This window comes from Falco cherrug, chromosome 13 (genome assembly GCF_023634085.1).
Source record: "Falco cherrug isolate bFalChe1 chromosome 13, bFalChe1.pri, whole genome shotgun sequence".
Lineage (NCBI taxonomy): Eukaryota > Metazoa > Chordata > Aves > Falconiformes > Falconidae > Falco > Falco cherrug.
Window position 1 is genome coordinate 11,199,576 of NC_073709.1, and position 22,405 is coordinate 11,221,980.

Consider the following 22,405-nt stretch of genomic DNA (forward strand, 5'->3'; position numbering starts at 1 on the left):
GCCGTCTGTGCCGCCTCCAGCCTTTCTGTCCCTGACCTCACACCCAGCAACCCCCTTCCCAGCGTGTTTCCACATGGAGGATTTAAATAAGGAAACAAAAGGAAAAGATGTTTGTAGTGCTGATGTGAACTAGCGGCACGTGCAGTGACGATTCTGCTTGCACCTTATTTCATCCCCCCCTTACCTTTGCCCACGCATGGCAAAGGGTCCGGCTCTCCCATGCGCTGTGCAGGGGCCGGTGCAATGGGACCCAGCCCCAGCTGGCTGCTCTGCTCTACGGTAATGAAGACAATTAATAATAAGAGCAAAGAATGAAGGGTTTGCCATGAAGGAGGAAGCCAGTGTGAGCAGGACTTGGTAAGCAACATCACGGAGACTTGCTTCTGCAAACAGTAAGTTCCAGGCTAGCACAGCTCTGTGTTTTACATAAATTTTATTGTGTTTTGGAGAAAATTGTGTACAGTCAATCAGGTTACTTCAGCAGCAGGTGGTATGTTTAGTATGTGTGGTCTGGTCTTTTTCTTTCCAGCTATTCAGCATAATTCTTTGCAGGATTTTATGCTTTAAAGGGTAACTAAAACTGTCAGCATCCATGGGGACGTCTCTTCCTATTGGGGATAATGACATTTTTGGGAAAATTCCCAACTATATGCTGCAATTAAGAAGAGACATCATGTTTTTTGTCAAAATTCAGTAATATCTCTGTATTATTTCCTAATATGAGTATCTGAAAATGTTCTCCGTAGACAAAATGTACTGCCAGTGTTGCGGAACATTTTCTTCAACACAGAGCTTTTTATTTGTTGTACTTTTTGTCTTACATCATCATCTCAAGTCTTTTTATGAATAACAATTGAGTGGTTTTGAGTAGATAAATTTTTATTCTGAAAAGAGCTCTGGATTTGCAAGAGAAAAAAAATTCTAACGGAGCTGCAATTGCTTTAACAAAATACATTAAAAAAACCCAAACTGATGGCTGACAATTAATCATCTGACAGTAAGGAGAGTATTGCTTAAGGAAGGAACACAGACATCGTGCTTGTGAGTGCCAGCAGAAGATACTCCCATCTCCGTGTAGTTCGCATCGCCTCTGTGCCATGGCACACTGCTCCCAGCCTTGTGTTGGCACAAGTATCCTCTTGTTGCATTATGCTTCTGGGAGCTAAGCTGGCTTTTAGATGAAAAATAATGGGCTGAGTAATTTTCCTGGCAAAGGAGACCCCTACTCTGGTGTGTGGCAACACCTTGGGCAGTGCCAGCTGCAGAAGCAGCTGCAGGAGTGCTATGAATTGTAGTGGCTGCTGAAGACCTCCTCTGAAGTCATGGGCTTACTTTCCACTTTTCTGCACCAGTTTATAGCCAAAGCTTTTTCTCTGATGCCAGTGCAGTTATATATCCATTTCCCATAGGCAGAACTTCACTAACAAACACATACATTGTCTGGGGACTCGCTTTGCCCACAACTGTCTGCAATTTCCCCTGTTAAAAACAAGAACTTCAGTTCCGAATTACCTTTTTGTCTGTTACAACCCCAGGTTATCATTTGTACAATTAATTACAGTCAGACCTAACATTAAAACCAGAAATTGAAAAAAGCCCTATAAAAACAGAACACAGAGTCCATATTTCAATCATTAAAAAACAAAAGGAATCAAGGCTTTCCTTGATTTTGGATAGTCCGTAAATGTCTTGAGATAGTACCTGAAAGAAAATAAGCGAGAGAGTGAACCTGCATACACCTGAGGAAACCGCACAGTTTCAATACAGCTCAGCTGAGGAACCTTAAAACTCCTCCAAACTGCCTTGCTTTGTACCCTCTGCGTGTTACTCTGCAAAAGAGCGTCCCAAAACTCTTCACACCAGGTTATTTAATTAAGCAAAAGACAATAATACTGTCAAGATTCTAACAGACCTAAAGTAGAAACTTTAGGAATTCAGAGCAGGAGAACATACCTGCTCCAAAGCACTGCAAAGGTTGCAAGGGAACCCTTAGGAAAGGTTTGCATTTACAAGGCTTACTAAAAAGAGGTTGTAACACAGCGGATGCAGCGGTGTAACTCATGTCGGGTTAAATGACTGTCAGGCCCACTTCACCCAACAGGGACTCCAGCCGACTGCCTTACTTTCACCCCATCACAAAACCTTCTTGCACATAGTATTCAATTTCAATTTTATCTTGACTCCTGGCCCTGTTCCTCTGCTTCTCCCTGGCATTTTGCAAACTGCACTCTGAGAGCAAGCAGCAGCACACGGCAAGAAATAGTTTGGTACCTGTGATGGTGATAAGCGCGTGGCCCAATGCAGCAAAGGGTAAAAAAGGCAAAGGCGAAGGCTGGTAGGGACCAGGTTGCTATGGCAAAACCAAACCATTCCACAATTTCTCCAAAGTAGTTGGCTCCAGAAACGTAGGTGAACAGTCCCCCTGCATTGACAAGCAAAATACGGAATTTTTACAGTCAACTCATGCACATGGAAAGTTCTTTCCTGTAAAGTCAGCAGCAGAATACACCACTTTTCTCATTCAGAGCCCATAACAGCAACCTATGAAGCCAGTGGAGCCATGCCACAGGAGGATCTTGTACAAGGCTCTTGTACAGGAATCAGAGTGGATTCTCACCCAGAGACTTCCAGCACTTTCACAATGATTTATTTTCATTTGGCAAAGGACTTAAGAAAGCCCATTATTAGATTTAAGTTTAAATGATTAAAATTAGTCAGTTCCCTTCAGGCCCTGAAAATATTTTGCAGCTCCACTACTTTTGGGGAATGCAAACTCTGGGTGTCGCTTTTGCATCTTAGCTGATCACAACATCTACAAGAGGCAGGTAAGTATTGCAGGTGAGAAAGTCTGGAAGAGACATATCACCATCCATAACAAGCCAGCAGAAGGAGTCAAGACCAAAACCAGGAAAATCCTGGCTCCCCATCCATATTGCTCTACGGAACTAGACATCTCCTGGTTCACCGTTCTGGCCCACAGCCACTCTTCCTCACCTAGCCCCACCTTGAAGAAAACGGAAAGGAAATTCTGCATGTTGCATCCTTGGTGTTATTTCTTCCCCTAAATCTCCCTTCTGCAGTGCAAGAAGTCCACTACTTCTTCCTGGGCATGGAGAAAAATATTTCCTTCTTTGCAGTTGCCTTTTACAAGGCTTAAGTCCTCTTCCTATGTCCTACCTCAATCTTCTCTGAATTACCCAGACCATTGCCTAAACAGTCTCCTCACAGCTCATGTTTTCTGGATACTCTTGTTGCTTCCCATGGACTGTCTGCAGCCAGCTCACGCTGATCCCAGCAGCTCCGAGGGGCACCTCAACCAAGTCCCAGTGTGATACTGGCATCTCTGCTATTACTGCTGCTTTGCTGTGAATTCAGTTGAAAAATGTTACCTCTCCTGCCGCCCTGCTTTCTCCAAGGAGGGGCAGGATAAGAATATACCTTGAGGAATCTTGTAAGTCACTTCCCCAGGTTTCCTCAGCTGGCGCAGCAGAAGGTCACTGTGAATGTTGATTCCCATTCCCAGCAGAAATAAGAGGAGGCCTAAGAAACAAACAAGAAGTGTATTAGAAAGACAGCTCTGCCTGGTTATCCTGACTGAAGCCCATATGTGAGGTTTATCTTTGGAGCAGGCAGACAGGAGACCTAATGTGAGGTGACTGGATTCTTTTCCAAGTCAAAAGATGCACTGCTTCTGAGAAGGCTACTCAGCAGAAGCATCAGTGACTGGCGACAAATAACTCTGTATCTCTGTGGCAGTTCTGGGATCACTGTCCACTTGGGATCACCTACATTGGATAGCTTCAGCGTGGAGAGCAACTGTGGACAGAACAATGACCATCCTGAGCACACCACCTTGTTGGTGAGACCACAAAACCATAGAATCATAGAATGGTTTGGGTTGGAAAGGACCTTAAAGATCACCTAGTTCCACCCCCCCTGCCAGGGGCAGGGACACCTTCCACCAGCCCAGGCTGCTCCCAGCCCCATCCAGCCTGGCCTTGAACGCTGCCAGGGATGGGGCAGCCACAGCTTCTCTGGGCAACCTGTGCCGGTGCCTCACCACCCTCACAGTAAAGAATTTCTTCCTAATACCTAATCTAAACCTACCCTCTTCCAGTTTAAGGCCATTCCCCCTTGTCCTATCACTACAGGCCCTTGTAAAAGTCCCTCTCCACCTTTTCTGAGGGCCCCTTTAGGTACTGGAAGCTGCTCGAAGGTCTCCCCAGAGCTCTCCTCCAGGCTGAACAACCCCAACTCTCCCAGCCTGTCTTCAGAGGAGAGGAGCTCCAGCCCGCTGATCATCTTCATGACCCTCCTCTGGGCTTGCTACAACAGGTCCATGTCCTTCTTATGGTGGGGGCCCCAGAGCTGAATGCAGTACCAAACCAGAGCACATTCACTTGGTGTCAGAAAAAGCTGAAGTTCCCAGCCGGCCATGGTCACCGTTTATTGAACACCAAGGAAGGACACAAAGCACCCAGCTGACACCGCTGGCTGGTGGCAGCCAGCCACAGCTGTGGACATTACTGCAGGGTAACCACAGAGCTGTAGGCAAGTACCACTGCTCTTGTTTTACAGATGGGGAAAAAGAAGCACAAAAAACACATCACTGGAGCCAGGAAGAGACCTACATCTCAGCACAGCTCAGTCCACCACCAGCGAGGCTGCTTGGACAGAGCTATGGGCATGCACATGGAGCAGTTACTCGCTGAAGGATGCCGACAGCTTCCAGAATGATTCATCAGCTGATTCATCCGTCTAGCTGAAAAACTAGGGGCATCTGATTGAGAAACTCTGCAGGTGACGTGCCCTACATTTCATGCCACATTAGACACTGAGGAAACCACCTCTGACAATGATTGAGAAGCAAGGAAAGAAATAGAGGTGGTGTGTGCTACGAAGTATAGAAAAAGGACTAAGCACTGATAAAACCTCAACATTTCCAGTAGCAACAGAGAGTTGGTAAGAGTCTGTAGGGGAAGAATACACTGTTTGTTTTTTATTTAATATTTCAAACACTGCTAATGCCAATTTCCCTTTTTTTCCCCTTCGTTAAATGCATATTTTATTTATCGTGCATATTATGTGATGTGGTGTTTTCTTTGTTGGGTGTGGGAGCTCTTACTAGACAACGTCCAGGATTTTTGATGTGTGATGCTGTCTGAAAAGGCTGAACTTGCATCCACAGCCTGAAACAGGGTACAAAAAGTACCTTGGTTATTTTGCGTTTGTCATATCCCAAACATTTCCTCAGACCTCCATGTTAATCTTCACTTCTATGCGTGCATTACAAAACATCCTCTGTGCAGCACCAAATGTGCAATGCCACCTAGCTGCTCTTGCTCAGTTGTTCTTGCAGGGATTTTACAGGGTGAAATTAATCTAGGCTATTAAGTTATGGAATATAAAGGAAACATATTAACATGCAACCAGGCTGTGTGTGATCACTAATCTTCCCATGTGCCTTACATGAGAAAAAAAGAGCCCTTTGTCTCTAACGCCTCATTTATGCCGGGGTTTTGCCCTTCTTTTCTCTCTCAGCCGGAATAGCTGCATCAAGTGCAAAGCTCCCTGGCAGGGAAGAGAAAGCCACAGTTTGCACTTGCACACAGTTGCTGCTGGGTGGACACTTCTGGCTGAGCCAGGGCGCATCCACCTGCAGCTGAGGTCTGAGCTTGCACCTCCACAGCCCACAGCAGCGGGAGGCTCTGGAGCAGTGTCAGTAAAACAAAGCTGCTGATTTGAGACTAACACAGAACATCGTATGCCTTCAAAGGTGGCTGCCTAGCAGGGAAAAAAAAACTCACTGCACATTTATTTGTTTTATCTGGGCCAGCAGGCAGGTTTTATGCTGATTTCCATCACAACTGATTTGACTCACATGTTCAGTGAAGATTAGGGCATAATTCAAAATGCTTACAAATTGCTTGGAGATTAGATCTTGGGAATCCTGAAGCTGTAATTACCTGATGTAAATCTGATGTCGGTGCACCAATCATTTGGATATTCAGCGCAGTAAATCAGGTAGTACCCCTGGAGGAAGCCATTATAGATACAGAATAACGTGCCAAAGAAAAGCAATTGCAGTGGGAAAGGTCTGCCTCTAGTGAAGAAGGGGTAAATAAATGTCCTAAGGTAGATAAGAAAATAAAGTCAGCGCATTACTCATGATAACATTGTATTTGCAATTTCTCTGCCGTAGCAAAAACCACTTTAACAAAACATGAAATATAAAAGTGGTCAATAAAGAGAAAAAAATGGAAAACAACTGCAACAAAATAAGATCAGCAATTAATGGGAACAAGAAATACTGCAGATACCCATATTTTCCTGGTCCTTCAGGACTGCACACAAGGTGGGAGGCCAGCGATCTCATCCAGATTCACTGCCACCTTGGGAACGTGTCTCTGCCTTCCTTCTCCCTTGTTGGTGAAATAAGGAACTTGTGCCCACAAACAGCATTTTCGTTTTAAGACCTTGCTGTAATGCTGCAGGGGGGTGAGCAAAGGATGCTGTGGAAGCACATGAACACACTGATGTTCAAACCAAAGTAGCGAGGGGCAGCACCAGTTACAATATTGATTTCCCAAATGAATGTTACTACGCCACAAGCACGGTGGAGGAGCTTTGTTATCAAGAAGACATTCTTGATGCCACTATGTGGGCAGATCCCTGGGGGCTTTAGCCCATGGTGGCAGCTGGAGTTGAAGGCAGTGTCAAGACCCCTTTAGCTCTCTCATCCCCTGTAGTATATAGCCTAAGCTGTAATCCCATTCCCAGCCGCTCCACTCGGAGACCTCCGCTCATCTCCAACACACAGCAGCTCTGTCATGCTCGGCTCGGACACTTCGACGCAGAGGCAGAGCAATGCTGTTGGCTGCCTGGGGGACTGCTTTGCCTCCAGTCCCTGCCTTTCCTCCATGCCTCCAAACTCTTCTTTAAGATAAGAAAAGCTAAACCCCTAAGTTGAATTTGCTAAGCTCCAAGATTTCCATACAGCTTCAGCACCTAGGTCCTCCTCAGAAAAAAGCTGTGCCAGCGCTAGCGTTAATGTGTAGGAGCAAATACTTTGTGCTTGCATAGTTTTAAATTTCATATATATCTTTGGTTCAGGTGGGTGTACGCCTCTTGACACTTTGGACAACCCATATCATCCTTGGGAGAGTGAAATGGAGACGTTATATTCATATTTGTTAGGTATTTTCTTACCTGGCCAATCAAGTTCTGTATGTGATAAAATCTACACTTAATTTTTTTCTTTTGCCCTCAGGCTTTGGACGGTGCTGATCACACCAGTATATAAACACTGCTGATTACTTAATCCAGTTCCCAGGCTGCCACTATCAACTTAAACAAGCTGAGGCATAAAATGTCATAACGTTATAGATGGAGAGTAAATCATACTGAGCATGTCTGAAAGTGAGTAAGCAGAGTACAAGCAACAACATGCTCATGCATTCACTGCTTTCCAAAGCAAGCTAAGACAGATTTCCAGCAATCAAGACAGTTGTGATGCAGAAGTGCTAAATATTTCTAAATATAGTGAAACCAAATAGGCATGGAAAATATTTTTCAGACAGTGGTATCACATTTGTCATATTTATTAGTGTGGAAAGAAATGCTCTTTGGAATAATGTTACCAATACTCATTGGGTTTGCCCTTTGGGAATGGGATGCTGGAGTTAGGAGCAGGCGAGGCCAGCTTTAGCAATCCAACCTGCCTGTTGAAGTCCTATGGATGAATTAAACCTGAACAGCTATGAGAAAAAAGTGGGAAACTTGCAAATGGAACTCAGAGAAGGTGAATCGTATAGAAGAGTATATCAAACCACACAAAGTGAATTTAGGAAGGGAATTTATACAGCAGATCGGAGTGGGACTTGCATTGGTTCATCCTTTGTCAAAATCAGTCCTGTTTGAGAGTCTCTTAATTTTTACAGCTGATGCAAACAAAAGTTTCTAGCACAAGCTGGCATTTCTCAGCTCCCAGCGAAGTTAACTGTTGCCAAGGTGTTTCTCGATGCAGGATAAAGGTTATAGGCCCTTGAGAGGTGGCTTATCCTGCAGTAACAGAAAGGCAAAAATCAGTCATAGATCTATCAGCTGTGGATGCGGTGGATGCAGGACAGGAAGAACCTGCATGCAAAGCAGAAGTGCAATAGCAGGGGAGCCAGGAAGCATCAGCTTTTTCTTTGTTGAGGGAATGAAAACCTGGCATTGCTGAAATCCCACCTCGCAGCAGTTTTGAAAATCCAAGGCAGGATTTCTTCCAAGAATCTTTGTTGCGGAGCAACTTCTCCACAGAAATCTCCTTGGGTCTGTAAATCCAGAGGCCAGATTTGGTTCTCTGTATCTGAACAATGTCCTAAGTCTCTGTTTTAATACAGCACTTGTTGGCTCGCACGACATAGCTACTTGGGGGTGTACAAACTATTCCTGATGGGTTTCAAAAAAGCAACAGAGACAAAGCGAGGACATGTTATAGGTTTAAATATTCCATGGAAGAATCTGCATCTCTGCTGGAATTATTTTACAGAATGAAATTCAAAGGGGGACTGAAGGCCACCATTTTACAATAACAAAACCTGGCCTTTTGGATTTAGACCAATGACAAACTTGACCTTTTTCTTTCAGTGCAGTATTGGTGACTAATCCTTTATTCCTTTATTATCCTTACTGGCCAAAGGCATTGCATCTGACTAAACCATTGCCAAGAGCTTCTTTTTAAATGAGTGAATAATAAATTATTCATCTTCTTCTCCATCATTTATTTTCCAGAAGAACAGCTTTTGAAGAGAAAAGCATTTCACATTGCATCAAATTTCATCTTAAAGGTATTAGTCCAGCTCCTTGAAAACTCCAGAGACCCTCACCCAAATGGGGGGAAACTACAGATTTGCTCTTCTTTCCACAAAAGATGGAAATCTGTTCACAAACATTACCATAATCCACTAAGAGTGGGCTCTTAGTCCTCCTCCTTTTTAATTGGAGATGTTTATGCTGCTGCTCTGTCTTCTCCTCCTCAGGGCCCAGATGCAATAGGTCAGTCAGCAGTTCACATTTTCCAGACACGAGTCTGGAAACTCAAGGTGCGAGTGCCAGGAGGATGGGGTCAGGTTCTTCCCAGAGGTGCCCAACGACGGGACAAAGGGCAACGGGCACAAACTGAAGCACAAGAAGTTACTTCTGAATATGAGGACAAACTTCTCTATCTTGAGAGTGACAAAGCCCTGGCACAGGCTGCCCAGAGAGGCTGTGGGGTCTCCTTCTCTGGAGATGTTCAAAACCTGCCTGGACATGACTCTGTGCAACCTGCTGCAGGTGACCCTGCCTTAGCAGGGGGTTGGACTAAATGGTCTCCAGAGCTCCCTTCCAACCCTGGCCGTGCTGTCTGTTACACTAACTACAAACCAGTCAGACCTGAAAGGACTTCCCTGCTATGAAACAGTGGAGTTCTCTTCCATCTGTATTGTGCACAGGTTGGAAAGGTTAGCATCCAAACCTGGGGAGATCGCACCGACCTCAAACCAGTTTTATTTGCACCGACATTTAACAGCATAGGAGTCTTTGTCACAGGTTGCCACTGGAATCGCATTGCCAGGGAGCTGCTGGCACCCTTGACATACCTTCCCACTTGGGTGAAGGCTCAAGATGTTCACAAACACGATGGACTTCTACCCATGGTATCTGTGATGTCCTGCAAAAAGCCTCTAATTATTTTGGAGACATACAGATGTCAAATGTCATGTCCCAAAGACATCTGCTGCTGAAGAGTCTGTGCTAAAATCTGCATATACATTCTCTTTTTGAGCCCAGTCCTGTAGGTTATTTGTGGATTGCACTCTGAGGTAATTTTTTAACTTTTACTGGTTTTGAATTGTGTTACACTGATGCTCATTGAATACTTGCAGGAGAAGACTGTTAAGTCTATTCTCCATGTATAGTCAACATCAGGGCACGGTCCGGCACCTAATTTTCCTGTGCCCAATTAAAAATTTTTCAGCTATCCCAGACTGGGTTTAAACAAACAGTTAAAATGTCAGTTCCAAAGCAGCAGGCAATCTTGCTATCAGTTCAAAAGGCAAGTAAAACAAAATACCCCAAAATACTTTAAAAAGTTAAATGAAGCATTTTAACCCCCCTTCTTCCTCCTGACACCTACAGGTGCCCTGGCATCACAAACCATCTAGAATCCCCTCGTATACCTCTCCTCAAACATCCTGCTCGGAGATACTTTGTCCTTTCCCACTTAACTCTTATGGACTCTGCAGCAGCCTGAAAAGGTCAACATGTCAGGAATATTTAAACAAGGAGAACAAGCAGGCTATTAGCAGTCACTTGTACTGCACAGGGTGGACCTTGTCCCTTTTGCTAAGAAGGTGTTCACAGTGAGACATGCTCTGGCACAGCCTCAGGAACAAAATCTGAGCAATGACCCAGGTCACACACATACCAGCAATGCCAGCAGGCAGGAATGCCAGACTGGCTGTTAAGCCTCTGGCAATACCCACTGCAGGTGCAGGACAGACGGGAGATCCCTTGACTGCTGTACTGCGGTTGGATCTCATCCCTGGTGTAAGGAAGGCTGTAAGTTCAGGAGCTGAGCCTGTTTTGGTGAAGCTGATGTGCAGCTGCAGCTGCCTGCGGAGCCCACCGGCGCGAGGGTGGGCAGCGGCAGGGGGTGCCAGGGGGTGGCTGCCTGCTGCAGGGCAGGGGTCCCTCGCCGGGGCTGGGGGCTGCTCCCTGCCCAGTTCCTGCATCACCGGGACTGTGTGAGACCATCAGATAACTGCAATCACTTGCTGGGCCGTGGCCCAGTTTGTGAACTCGCCTTAAATCATTGTCCAGTGACTCTTGGGAGCAAAAGAACAAGAATAAAAATTTTAATTGTGCAGATTTACATATCTAGTTATGACTAACACAGAATCAGAATTAGGTCTCCTTTCCAAGCCTCATGCAAACCATCCTACTTCCATGTTCCTCCAAAGATCTTTGGAAAAACTTTTGATGGCTATAATTTAGGGAACAAGACAGATGTATTACTAAAAAGCCTACAATTCAGTTGTATAAAACAATAGTAAACCTGCCATGGCAGGTTCATTTCCAAGTATTCTGCCCAAAAAAATTTGCTCAATCTACCATCCTTAGGCTGTTGGTGGCTCACTTATGAAATTCATCCAACTTGAAGCCTGTTTGTAGGGACACTCTTTCTTTGTGGTCTCTCAGTAGCAAGTTCAGGGCTGGATGAAGATTTCTGGCAGGAGCAGACTCGTCTTTCCTGTGCAAGAGATGCAGGCACACATCTGATAGAGGGGTACAAGAAGGCCTGAGGAATCTCTGAGTCAGATGGCACCATGCTTGGGTTTGAGGAGTTCTTGAGAAGAAGGACGATGAGAGCATAAAGTCTGGACAGCACTGATTTAAGGCAAAGACAGCAGAACTGCAGCAGGATTCAGTGCCAAAATAAGAAGAGGTGTGGAAGAGACTGCCACACTGAACTATTGGGACTGCTGAATTTGGACTGGGGATTAATAAGAGACATATTAGAGATAAAATATAACATACAATATTAGAAAATAATTTCTTTGGGAAAGCTGAATAGCTATGACCCAGAGTTTCATGATAATGAAAGAAGTAAGTTTGAATGCAATGAAAAGAAATTTCTGTTAAATGTAATACAGAAACAACATTGAAGTGAAGAGCTTGGTAGGACTGAGAAAAGGGGGATAACCACAGGTTAAAGACAGAGGCAGGTCCTTTAAAAGAGAGAGGAAAAAGTCTAAAGGTTTGGAATGCATATTCATTTTCATATTTCAGGGGATAAATCACATACAATTTAAGAGAGGCAGAAGGTGGCAGCTGTCCTGGGCAACTGACTGCCGTTTACTGCACTTTCTTTTGAACGATCCGATATTGTCTTCTGGCAAGGCAGAGTGCTGACCGTGAAGCTCTAATCCCGTATGATAACTACAAGGTTCCATAATGTCTCACGGCTCATCTAACATTATACACAAACGGAACAAGTCAAAAACCCTACAGTAAACTCCCTAGAACAGATAAGCTATTGCTTAACACCAGCATTTACGAGTGAAGCTCCAGAGTGATACTGTGCCAGGAAGGCTGACACCATGGGTGACAGCACTTGCAGAAGCCAACTTCATCAAAGACTGACAGTCAAAGGGAATCAGCAACTGCGCTTGACTTCTGGCCACACAACTAAACACACACTTCAGGTTGAATCCTTGGGGCCAGGTCAGAAAAGCTCAGTAGCTTACAACTGCATGTGAATAAAGTGGGATTACAGGAAAAAACAAACACATATTTGCAAAAGCATGTGTATCCGATGTAAACGGCTAAAAATAGAATGTTGCTTCTTTATTACTGTTAATCATTACTGAAAAAAAACCATGATGCATTTGATCTTGGATAAATTTAAGGCATCTGAACTATGTAACACCCACTTCCAACACTATAAACACCTGAAGTCAGTCATTCTGACCATCTAGCAGCAGTCAGTAGTGCCTCATTGCTACAAATTTTAGGCGTGCTATTATACAGTTAGCAAAGTAAGAAGGACAAATACAGTTCAGGGATAAAACTGATTCCTCTTCAAATTGATATAGAAATTATTAAATGTTCTATAAAGCAATGTAAGTTAATAAAATATAAATGGTTGAAAAAAGGAAGGAAAAGGAAAGGAACAGGAATTAAGAATGGTTATTTGGGTTTAATTAGTAAAGAAGAACCATGTAGGCTCAACTCCAAGGAAAAAATTCTTGCTCTTCCAGCCAAGTTCCAAAAGTGTTTTGCAAGTCTGTTTATAAATTAATTCCTTAATCCTCTTGTTCTCCTTCCATTATTTTTGAAACTGCCACTGGAAAAATCCGGTCTCTCCCAGTGATTACCAGCATCCAGTTAGAACCAACAAAGGAGAATTCTTCCATGTCACAGGTAAAAGAGGCATTGAATCATGAAAAGCATTGATCTTTCCTACTGGCTTTAGCAGGTACAGGAAAAAAACCTATACTTCAATTACTAAGCATTTTCTGAAGGGAAACCAAGAACAACGTTGTTGGGGCTGGTGCATTAACAAGCTACACCAGCAAGTCACAAGCCACCAGCAAGTTACTCTCAGTATACGCTTATATTGGTATATTTGTTTCTCAAATGTTTCCATTTTGGTGTACAAACACCAAACAAGTTTTACATACCCTTAATTATGAAATATTATTTTATTTATATTTGTTATTAGCTAACCACCCTTATTTCTTCCTTTTTGTTTGTAATGCAGAAAGGAGACCCGAATGAGAGCTGAACAAAACACTGGGGAAAGTTGATTGAACGCCCATAACGAAAGGCAACTGAAGCAAGAGCCTAGAACCGACTCTTAATATCCTTCTCACCATCTCCTGCCAAACTGGGCAAATTAATTGGAAAGATGGGGATCTGTTCTTCAAATAATTTGCTCTTTTATAGCCAAAGAAGGTAAAGTGAAGCTAACAGAGCAAAGGAAATGTGTCCCCCGTACAGATCCCTGTTGAAATCAATACCACCCCAGACAGAACCGCAGTTTGTCCCTAGACACGACACAGCCAAGTACTGGAGTCTGGGATGTATGGCATAACGGACTGTCTGTCTAAAAGGCCAAACACTAACACTTGTAACAGCCTCCTGGACTGGGGGTCCTATATATCCACAGCAGCAGGAGGCAGGATTCGTTTCTCTATTTAACTTAGGCAATCCAATTTTCCTAAAATAGTTTTGAGTGATGGAATTGACATAAATCGGATATATTGTAGGAGAGGGATGGTAGCAGCAGCAGGTGTCCCATGTCTTAGAAAGTTTTTTGACACTGACTTACATGTCAATCTTAAAAGTAACTTGGGGTTTCCTGGTTTAGAGGATGTTATTTTAAGTGGCTGCAAAACTGATTGATATATTGTATCATGGAGTAGTTAGCAACTGTTCATCACTATCAAACTACTAAAGTATTTTGAGAGAGGTTCTGTAAAAGACTGCTCTGGTACTACTCAGGGTTTTTTTCATGAATGATATGTCTCTGGGGGGAAAAATAATATTCCTAATGTTTGTGGCCAGCACAACTCTGGAACATGCTGAGCGCACCAAAAGTGAGAGCTAGAGTTTCCAGTAAACCTGAAATACTGGTTTCATAACCTGAAAACATTAGATTTGGTTCAATAAAGACTATGGCAAAATACTACACTTGGGTAAGGCTGACCAAATGTAAAAGACCAGCCGGAGAACAGGCTGGATAGCAGAGGGAGTGCTGGTAGGTAGCAAGTGGCGCATGAGCTGATGGTAGCAGGCTGCTGTGAGAAAGGCAAATGTTAAAATGTAATGTGGAAACGGGAGTGCTGTTGTAGACACCGGCAGAAATCTTTCCCCTTTGCATGGTGTTAGTAGGAACTTAAATTATACTGCGTCCAGCTGAACTCTGCACTTCACAAAAGACAAGGACAAAGTGGAAGCTGCCCAGAGAAAAACAACTGTGGTGTAGGAAATGTGACGTGTAGAAAGTTTAAACAACCCCGAGTCCTTCACTCTAAGAGAAAACCAGCGGAAGACATTATAACAATGTACAACTGTATGAAAAGTTGCTGCAAAGAAGAAAGGAGTAAAACATTCTCCTGGTCTACCAGGAACACAGCAAGACCTAGCAGGCCTAGACAGCTATATGAAAAATGCAGCGCAGCCGTCAGGGAAGGACAGAGGAGCTCTGGAACTTACCACCTGAAGGGCTGGAGGAAACTTCACCAATGGCAAGTGTTAAGGACAGGCCAGACAAACGTCCATCAGGAATGAGAAGAAAATTTGAGGACTATATGTGGCCAGGAACTGCCTGGGAATGAGAACTTGGCGCTATCTTGGCGAGACAGAGGTTCTGACAAGAAGCTGGGGCGCAGGGATGAGATCTGGAATTAGCTGAGCACAAAAACTAGCATGAGCAAAACCTTTTCTTAGGCTGCAGACTGAACCCAATGCCTGGCCAGCGCTCTCAGCTGAAACCCTAACTAAACTTGATCCAGATTTATACTTGTATGAGGATTAGAGAACAGAACCAGGGTCAACATGACTCGATGGATTGTGGTGATGACAAATGTGCAGATGTCACAGTGCTTCGTGATTACCTAAAGTGTAGCAGTACTTAAAAGATCATGAAAATGCTTGTTGTTTTATCTAAGCAACGGTGTGTCAAAGGCTTACCCAGCCAAAGCATGTATTTCAGCAAGGTATCTCTCTTCTCCAGAAATAACCACTTGGTATTTATGAAGACAGATCACTTTGTTCCTATTGCTAAACTGTGGGTGTCTGCCAAAAGCCTGCAACATGTGCCAGAGTAACTTAACCAGACGCTACACTATGCACTTGAAAAAGCTCCCTGCTCCACTGGAGCAGAGAGCTCCAAGTGTTCACAGAGGCTGAGAGCGTGAGCGGAACAAAAGGACGCAGCTACATGAAAAGATACAAAATCCAAGGATGCACAGACCTGTGCTCTTACAACTGCACTTTCAGAGAAAGTATAATTATTTCCCATAAATGGTCCATGTGGGGCTGAGAAATGACCAAAGGAAGCCAGGCACGTGGTAACCTATCCTTCTCCAGATCTACATCTTGGTGAGACTGTACCCAACAAGACGCATTGCTAATAGCCTTTAAAATACTCTTAACTGGCTTTTTCCACTCTAGTACTAAATTCCTTCTTTTCCTCTTTTACGCCTAAACTCCTGCTCTGTCTCCATTTTGTTCTTCCAGCCTTCCTGTCTGCCTTTCTTTGTCTTTCCTTCTTCAGATTCTCCCTTCCTTTATGGCTCTTTGTGTGCTTTTTGTCCCTTTTGCTGCCCTACCACTGCACTCTGCCTGTCTTTCATGGTAGTGCTTTCACCTGTGTCCCTCTCCCTTTGCAGTTATCACTGGGTATCTTTAGCAATAGGATTGCTCCTCTTGGGCTTCCTAACAGGTCTTTGTTCCCTCTACAGCAGCTTTTCTGGATCCTGTACCTGGAAAGGCCTCAGCAACGACAATGGATTATTAGTATGGATTATGTTGACCTGTACATGAAAATGCATCATGCTTCCTGTACCATTTAATTCCCCATTCTGTTGGCTTTGCACTGCCTCCGTTGTGTCACGTTTCAATAAACCACAAACTCTTCACATAATTGGGACATGTAACAGCATCAATTTACACAGTTGCTGTAACAGAAGCTGGCTGTTTGTTCCAGAGCAACGCTGGGCACTTGTGGACGTCAGGGGAGATGCAGAACTCCTGGGTTTCTTCTCTCCCAAGTCCCCATGCAATTGGTTTGTGTGAGGGAGGAACAGGCCAGGTAATACATAATATAATAAAAATAACAGGTGGTGGAGGGTTTCCAGTGCTGGTACGTAGCTGGGGAGCATGTCCACCCGCGAGGACCTGTGAGCACGTGTTGAGGGTCAGAGGCAGCATGCTCACTGCTCCCGCGCACAGCGAGCAGGCTGCTGGCTTGCTTCGCTGCTCAGCCCACGCAGCCATTGCTGGCAGAGGGGGGGAACAGAGCAGGAGCGATGCTTTGGGGCTACAGGAGGCTGCCATACACACCTAAGGACATGGGTGCACGAGGTGACAGGCAGCTGCAGAAGTCTCATCCTCAGCACATGAGACTTGACACATCTGGGTTGTTTGTTCTGCTACATGAGGTAGTTTGAGATTGTAAGATGTATGTTGTTAAAAAAAAAAAAAAAAAAAAAAGCTGTGAGAAAACCAGGTTGTCAGCTACATTTCTTTCTTTTTAGGTCTGTTTTATAGATGCCTCTGTCAAAAACTGTTCTAAGTCCTGTCTCTGCTGAGAGGCTTGTTTCACCGTGCAGCAAGGTAATGCTAGGAAGACTTTTGACCATTTCACCGCAGTCCAGAGAGTTCAGAAGTGCACCACAGGGTCATCTTCCTCCTCGTTTGTTACTACACAAAGACATGCTCTAAGAAACTGAAAGTTTCAGCAATAAATCTCTACAGAAGTTTAGGCCTGTGGTGCGTTGGGAAAGCCCTCTTCATAATTGAAATGGCCAGAAACACTGCAGAGATTTTTTTCCAAAACAGTGAAAAAATGTTAAAGCTGAAAATAATAACTTCTAAATCCTTAGGCTGTTCTGAAGAACACTGGTTGAAATGTCTTACATTTAGAAAGACAGTATTCCAAATTTCTCCTGAACCTGTATGACCTCGTGGCATCCATGGCAGTGCATACACACAAAGAGGAACAAAATTTGAAATGGTCAGGTTAAGTCCTGAGTTTACGCCCACATTAAAATGATCAGAGGACTTAATATTCCCTTTTTTTTCCTGAGGCAAAGCAATACCACAGGCTGACTCTGAGTCACAGTCATCTTTGCTCCCTCTCAAAACATGTCAAAAGATTTCCTAACACTGCAAGTTGCTAAGTGAAACACTCAGCACATAGACAGTATCAGTATTAAAGTGTCTTGACACCTGGATACTGCCCTCTCACATCATCTCCTTTTTCCTTCCATTTCTCCTCACCCCCGCCCCACCTCCTGCCCTAGCTGTTTTTAACAATTCTTCTACTTGTCCCTTCCAGTGCTACTCTCTTTCACCTGACCTTTTTATCTCTTCCCACCTTCTAGCCCTGACTGTAAGCCACACAACGTTTTTTATTTTCTCTGCATTTAAGACAACTTGTATTTTTCTAGTCCATGCTGCCAGGATTCCAGCTAGGAGAGCCCTTCTGCCCTGTTGAGTACCCTGCCAGCCAGAACGGCATGAGCAGTCCTGCCCTGGCCCTGCAGCGCCGGCCAGGACAATACTTGGCTGGGTTGCAGGCTCACACATGGTGATCCTGCTTATAGCCTCACATGAACCAGAGAAACTGTTCTGCACGGGCAGACTCTCAAGATGTTAGCTGACAAACTTTATGTTTGAACAAATACAAATGCATTTCTCAGAAACAGCTCCGCTGAGTCTAAATTGCTTTTCCTGGGAACAACCAGAGATGCATCTCTACACATCAGTAACCTTAACCCAGGCCAGGTTTGCCAACATGAATGCTTTAATGATGCTTTTTTTTTTTTAAAAAAAAAAAAAAGGTTCTAAAAAGAAGCAAACACACACAGAGAACTCAATAGCATGAAGTAAATACAAGGGGTTTTTTCCTCTTCTTCATTGTTCTCAGGAGCAGCCAAAGTTGTATAGATATATGCATTCTCCTGGCCCAGACATGTGACAGGAGTCACTGAAAGAATTGCTTAGGACCACACCGTCCAGAGGTATTTTCACATGCATCTCTAGCAGGAGACCACGCTAGTGTGATTAGACTGCTTTGAGTAGCCCAGCTAGCTTATTCAGAGCTCCTGTGAGCCTTCCCACCCTGCACCAAACGACGACATGAAGGGCTATCCCAAGGGGATTTGGCTTTCTAGGAAAGACGCCCATCTTTACCAGCACATCAAAGTGCTGCAGGGTGTCACTCTGCCCCAGGACCTGCTCCAGCATAGTCCTGCCAGGGAATCGATCTGTTCCTTCATGCAAACCCTCTTTCTCTAGTAGACAACAATCTCTTTGCAGACAACCCTGATAACAGTGACATTCTCCAAAGACATTTCTGGGAGACAGTCTCCCAGCATGGAAAGTGTTAGATTAAGTCGGTGAATTCTAGCACATAAGCAAAATGGTGTCTTATATATGGCCAAAGTTGACTGTGGTGTTGCTGCTCTGTTACATGTTTATAAAGAGTGATAACGAAGGAGGAGCTCAAAATCAACTTCATTCAGATGTGACCTTGTTTCATTGCTATTGCAGGTCACATTTCTAGGATTGGTGAAACTTTCTGCCCATCCTTAGGTATTAGTATGGTAGCAATTGATGTTTCAAAAGTTCACAGCTAGATAGAATTTAGCTGGGTCTTAAAATGAGTTTGGATCCATAGAAAAATATATACATGTTTCTTCTTATCAGTTGACTTTTCCCATCTTCCTGCACCAAATATTTTAACCCGGTTTTAGTATTAATTTTTTTTTTTTTACAAAATAATTTCATTGCTATTGCTGTATCTATGAGATGTTCCAAAAATAATTATAATGTCAGCTGAGTGGTCAGCAAAGATTAACACAGCTCTTATGCTCAAAGAGGTGTAGAAGTACATCGATCTAATTATTTCAGTAAGAATCACCCTACTGATCAACTCGCCTGCCACATTTAAATCAACATCTAGAAGAAGACGACACTTCAAGGTGTGTAACTTAAGAATACTCTCTTGATTTATAGTTTAAAAGTATTTCTTTATCATAATTCTTCTCTTCTAAAATTACTTTAATTTTGAAGAAGATACAGAGAATATGACTTACTCCAAGGGAAATAGGTCCAGTGTCTGGGATGGACATTTATTTATAAACACTACTAGGAGGTTATTTAATAATTTTTTATTCTTAACTGAGCTACCCAAAACTGGGAAATGACCTAATTGTATTGGCTTTTCAAAACGCAAAGGGGCTTGTGAAAAACTGTCCTTGTGCCAAACCATATTTATTGACTCAGTAAAAAAGTACTACCTGACCCCAGTCTCCCCCCTGCAATGGCTGCCTCTCTTACGGTAAGAAATAAAAACACCACACTTGTGGACCTTGAGAGAGCAACGTCCATAATAAATTTCCCACTGTGCATTTGGAATGAACCTTAACACTTTTCCCTTGCTTTTTATTTCCTACTTAAAAGAGTAGCCCCCATAAGGGAATACTACAGGCATCCCATGATTAAAACAAGTAACTTCCTTCTTTGGTAAAAGCGTTATTATTTCTGAGTAAAAACATTTACTGAAACTCCTGTGTATAATTTAATCTTTTTTTTCTCTCTCTGTCTTAGTATAGTCCTTTATAACCCTGCTTTTCCAATACCAACAGCAGGAATCCAGTAATGCAAATCCAGATCTTTACATCCCCATCGGTGTTAACAAAGCTCAGTGGAGTTTGGTGCTCAGAATATATCTTCCTATAAGACTTTAAACTCCCAGGATATCAGGTGATATCAAAAGATATCAACCCACACACAGGTGAGATCAGAGGGTCCTGCTTGTGCCTTGGTGACAGCCTCGTGGCTGGGACCTCAGGTCCCTGCTCTAGGACTGCAATCTGAACCGGTCTCTGCAGCGCAGCTGGTACCGAGCACCCAACCAAGTCTTTGTGCCTTTAGCAGTGACAGGAGTGACAAAGAAGTTTCAGAGCCAACATGAATACTGCTTTAGCTATGGCCCCGCTCCAGGTAGTGGAGACGGGATGAAGAGAAAAAACTTCTGTGACCTGCTCTGCATGCACCATGCTTCCCTCTGCTTCTGGAGAACAGGATAGACACCCTGTGGCTGGAGCTCAGGCCAGTGGACTGACTGCAAAACCAATGGTCTGGAATCATAAATTGCAATACCATGCAGCACACAAAAACTTCTTGAACAACCAGATTAGGGAATTATGGCCCCAGGTGGCACAGTAGGAGCAGGTGGGTATGATGGGGAATGGACAGCAAGAGCACGGCACGCAATAATGTCTGTCTGGGAGGAAAACCTGGGGCATAAATACAAAACCATAGAGGATTGTAAAGCTGCCTGGTAGACAAAATGGCACAAATTAAGTGACACCAGATAGCAATATACTGTCAACAGGCATGTTGTCTTGAAAAGAAGTGAAGAACGGTATGTCTTGAGTTATCTCTGCAGAAATTCTTCCAGTCCAACAGATAAAAGGAAAAATAATGTGGATACAGTTTGGGCTGGGCAAAACCTATAGGTTTTTGTAATGTTAGCCTACTTTCCAATGGGCAAGGAATGTATAGATAAGATCATTTGTGCTAACAGTTAGGAAGGCAATCAGCTAGTATGCTATTTTGAGAACATAATTGGGAAGGTATTTAATAACACTAGAGGAGACTGCAAAGAAGCAAACTCCATACCAGCACTGGGTACATGAAAATTTTACGCATCTGTGGCAAAGCGTACAAAGAGATATTTTTGTTGATTATTCATACATTAACTTGAGGAACCTGGCTAAAAATAGCACTGAATCTATTATCTTCACTGAAGAGAATAAATTAGGTATTAGCATTACTGAAACACACTGGGTTGAATTGCAAAAAGTTAAACTTGTTGACTTGGGAGCAAGGAACACATGAAAGAGGCAGAGCGAACGGCCAGCCTCTGTTAGGGATATCACTGCCAGATCCAGTTACTGGTAAGTCCAAACAGCAGAAGAGGGGACGCAAATGTATTGCTGTGTGGCTGGTGAAGGCCAAAAGGAATCTGGTTATGTTCTATTGCAAAGCATCAAGGTGAAGCAAATCAGAGAGTAAGATTTGTTACTTGTGAAACAACTGCATGTTGTGTATCGGGAGGTGAATGATAAAGGTTTCATGAGGCCATTAACAAGAAGGTCTTTAGTTATTGGCATTTAATGATGGTGACTTTCTAAGACAAAAGGATAAAATAACTATTTTGATAAAGAAAAAATTAATCTCCAGATTGAGTCTGGTGGTTATTGTATGAGTCTATTATATTCACTATTCGCAAGGAGAGTACCACCTAGAAGTATATAGATATACTTCAAACTCAATCTAATCTCTGTTTATCCACTTCATGTTTCAAAAAACACAACTAAAACTCCTTACGAACTAACAAAATATACTCCTATACATCATGAGCAAATTAATTTGTAAATGACTTACTCATTTGCGGTCTGCATCTGCCTGCATCTCTCTGGAGGCTTGAGCTGGCTTTGGTACTGATCGCAAGCAGGCACACCTACATGGAAAAATGACCAGCATGTCCAGGTAAATGCTGCACCTGCCTGCCCACCCAGGCAGCACAGATCGGCTTAGAAAGGGATGACATGTGCCATGTTCTGCAGAGCCTGGGGAGAGGAAGTGTCTTTTTCTCCTCCCAACTTAGTTTTGGGAAGAAGGGAACTAGCCAAAAGAAGCATGAAAGGATTATGCAGGGATATTGTTTTCAAATGCTCTTGGTTGCCCATTCTTTTCCCATGAAAGCCTGCTTTCCTCAGTCTTTTTAGAAAGATGTCAATTTGGAGAAAACCCAACCACAGGCACACCAAATGGGTCACCTGCAACCAAAGGGGTTTGGGGATCCAGGTGTGTCTGGAAGAGCAGCCTACTTGATGTCTGGCACATGCATCTGAATGCACTTCAGAAATGAAAACAATTTTTTTTAACCTAGATACTTACACTAGCAGAGTAGAAGATTATGCTTTTGCTCGGAAACAAAGTTGCAAGAGAAGAAAATAAATAACTAGATGTAATTCTAGGTGGTAGTTGAAACTGACACACCTCTTGAAACTACTGGTGCCTGGGCTACTATGGGCAGCAGAATGGGGGGGGCAAGGCAGCACCCCGGTTT

The 22,405-nt window shown here is 43.5% G+C and overlaps 1 protein-coding gene across 1 annotated transcript in view; it reads right to left on the reverse strand.

The window, feature by feature from the left end:
- Positions 1 to 416: 416 nt before the first annotated feature.
- The window catches only part of SRD5A2 (steroid 5 alpha-reductase 2), a 28,028-nt gene continuing 6,039 nt past the window's right edge, over positions 417 to 22,405 (reverse strand). The window contains exons 2-5 of the mRNA XM_055726127.1: positions 5,967 to 6,130; positions 3,439 to 3,540; positions 2,272 to 2,422; positions 417 to 1,701 (exon numbers count right to left, since the gene is read on the reverse strand). Coding sequence (XP_055582102.1) covers positions 1,635 to 1,701; positions 2,272 to 2,422; positions 3,439 to 3,540; positions 5,967 to 6,130 — 484 coding nt within the window. The 3' untranslated portion in view covers positions 417 to 1,634. The remainder of the gene's footprint in view (positions 1,702 to 2,271; positions 2,423 to 3,438; positions 3,541 to 5,966; positions 6,131 to 22,405) is intronic.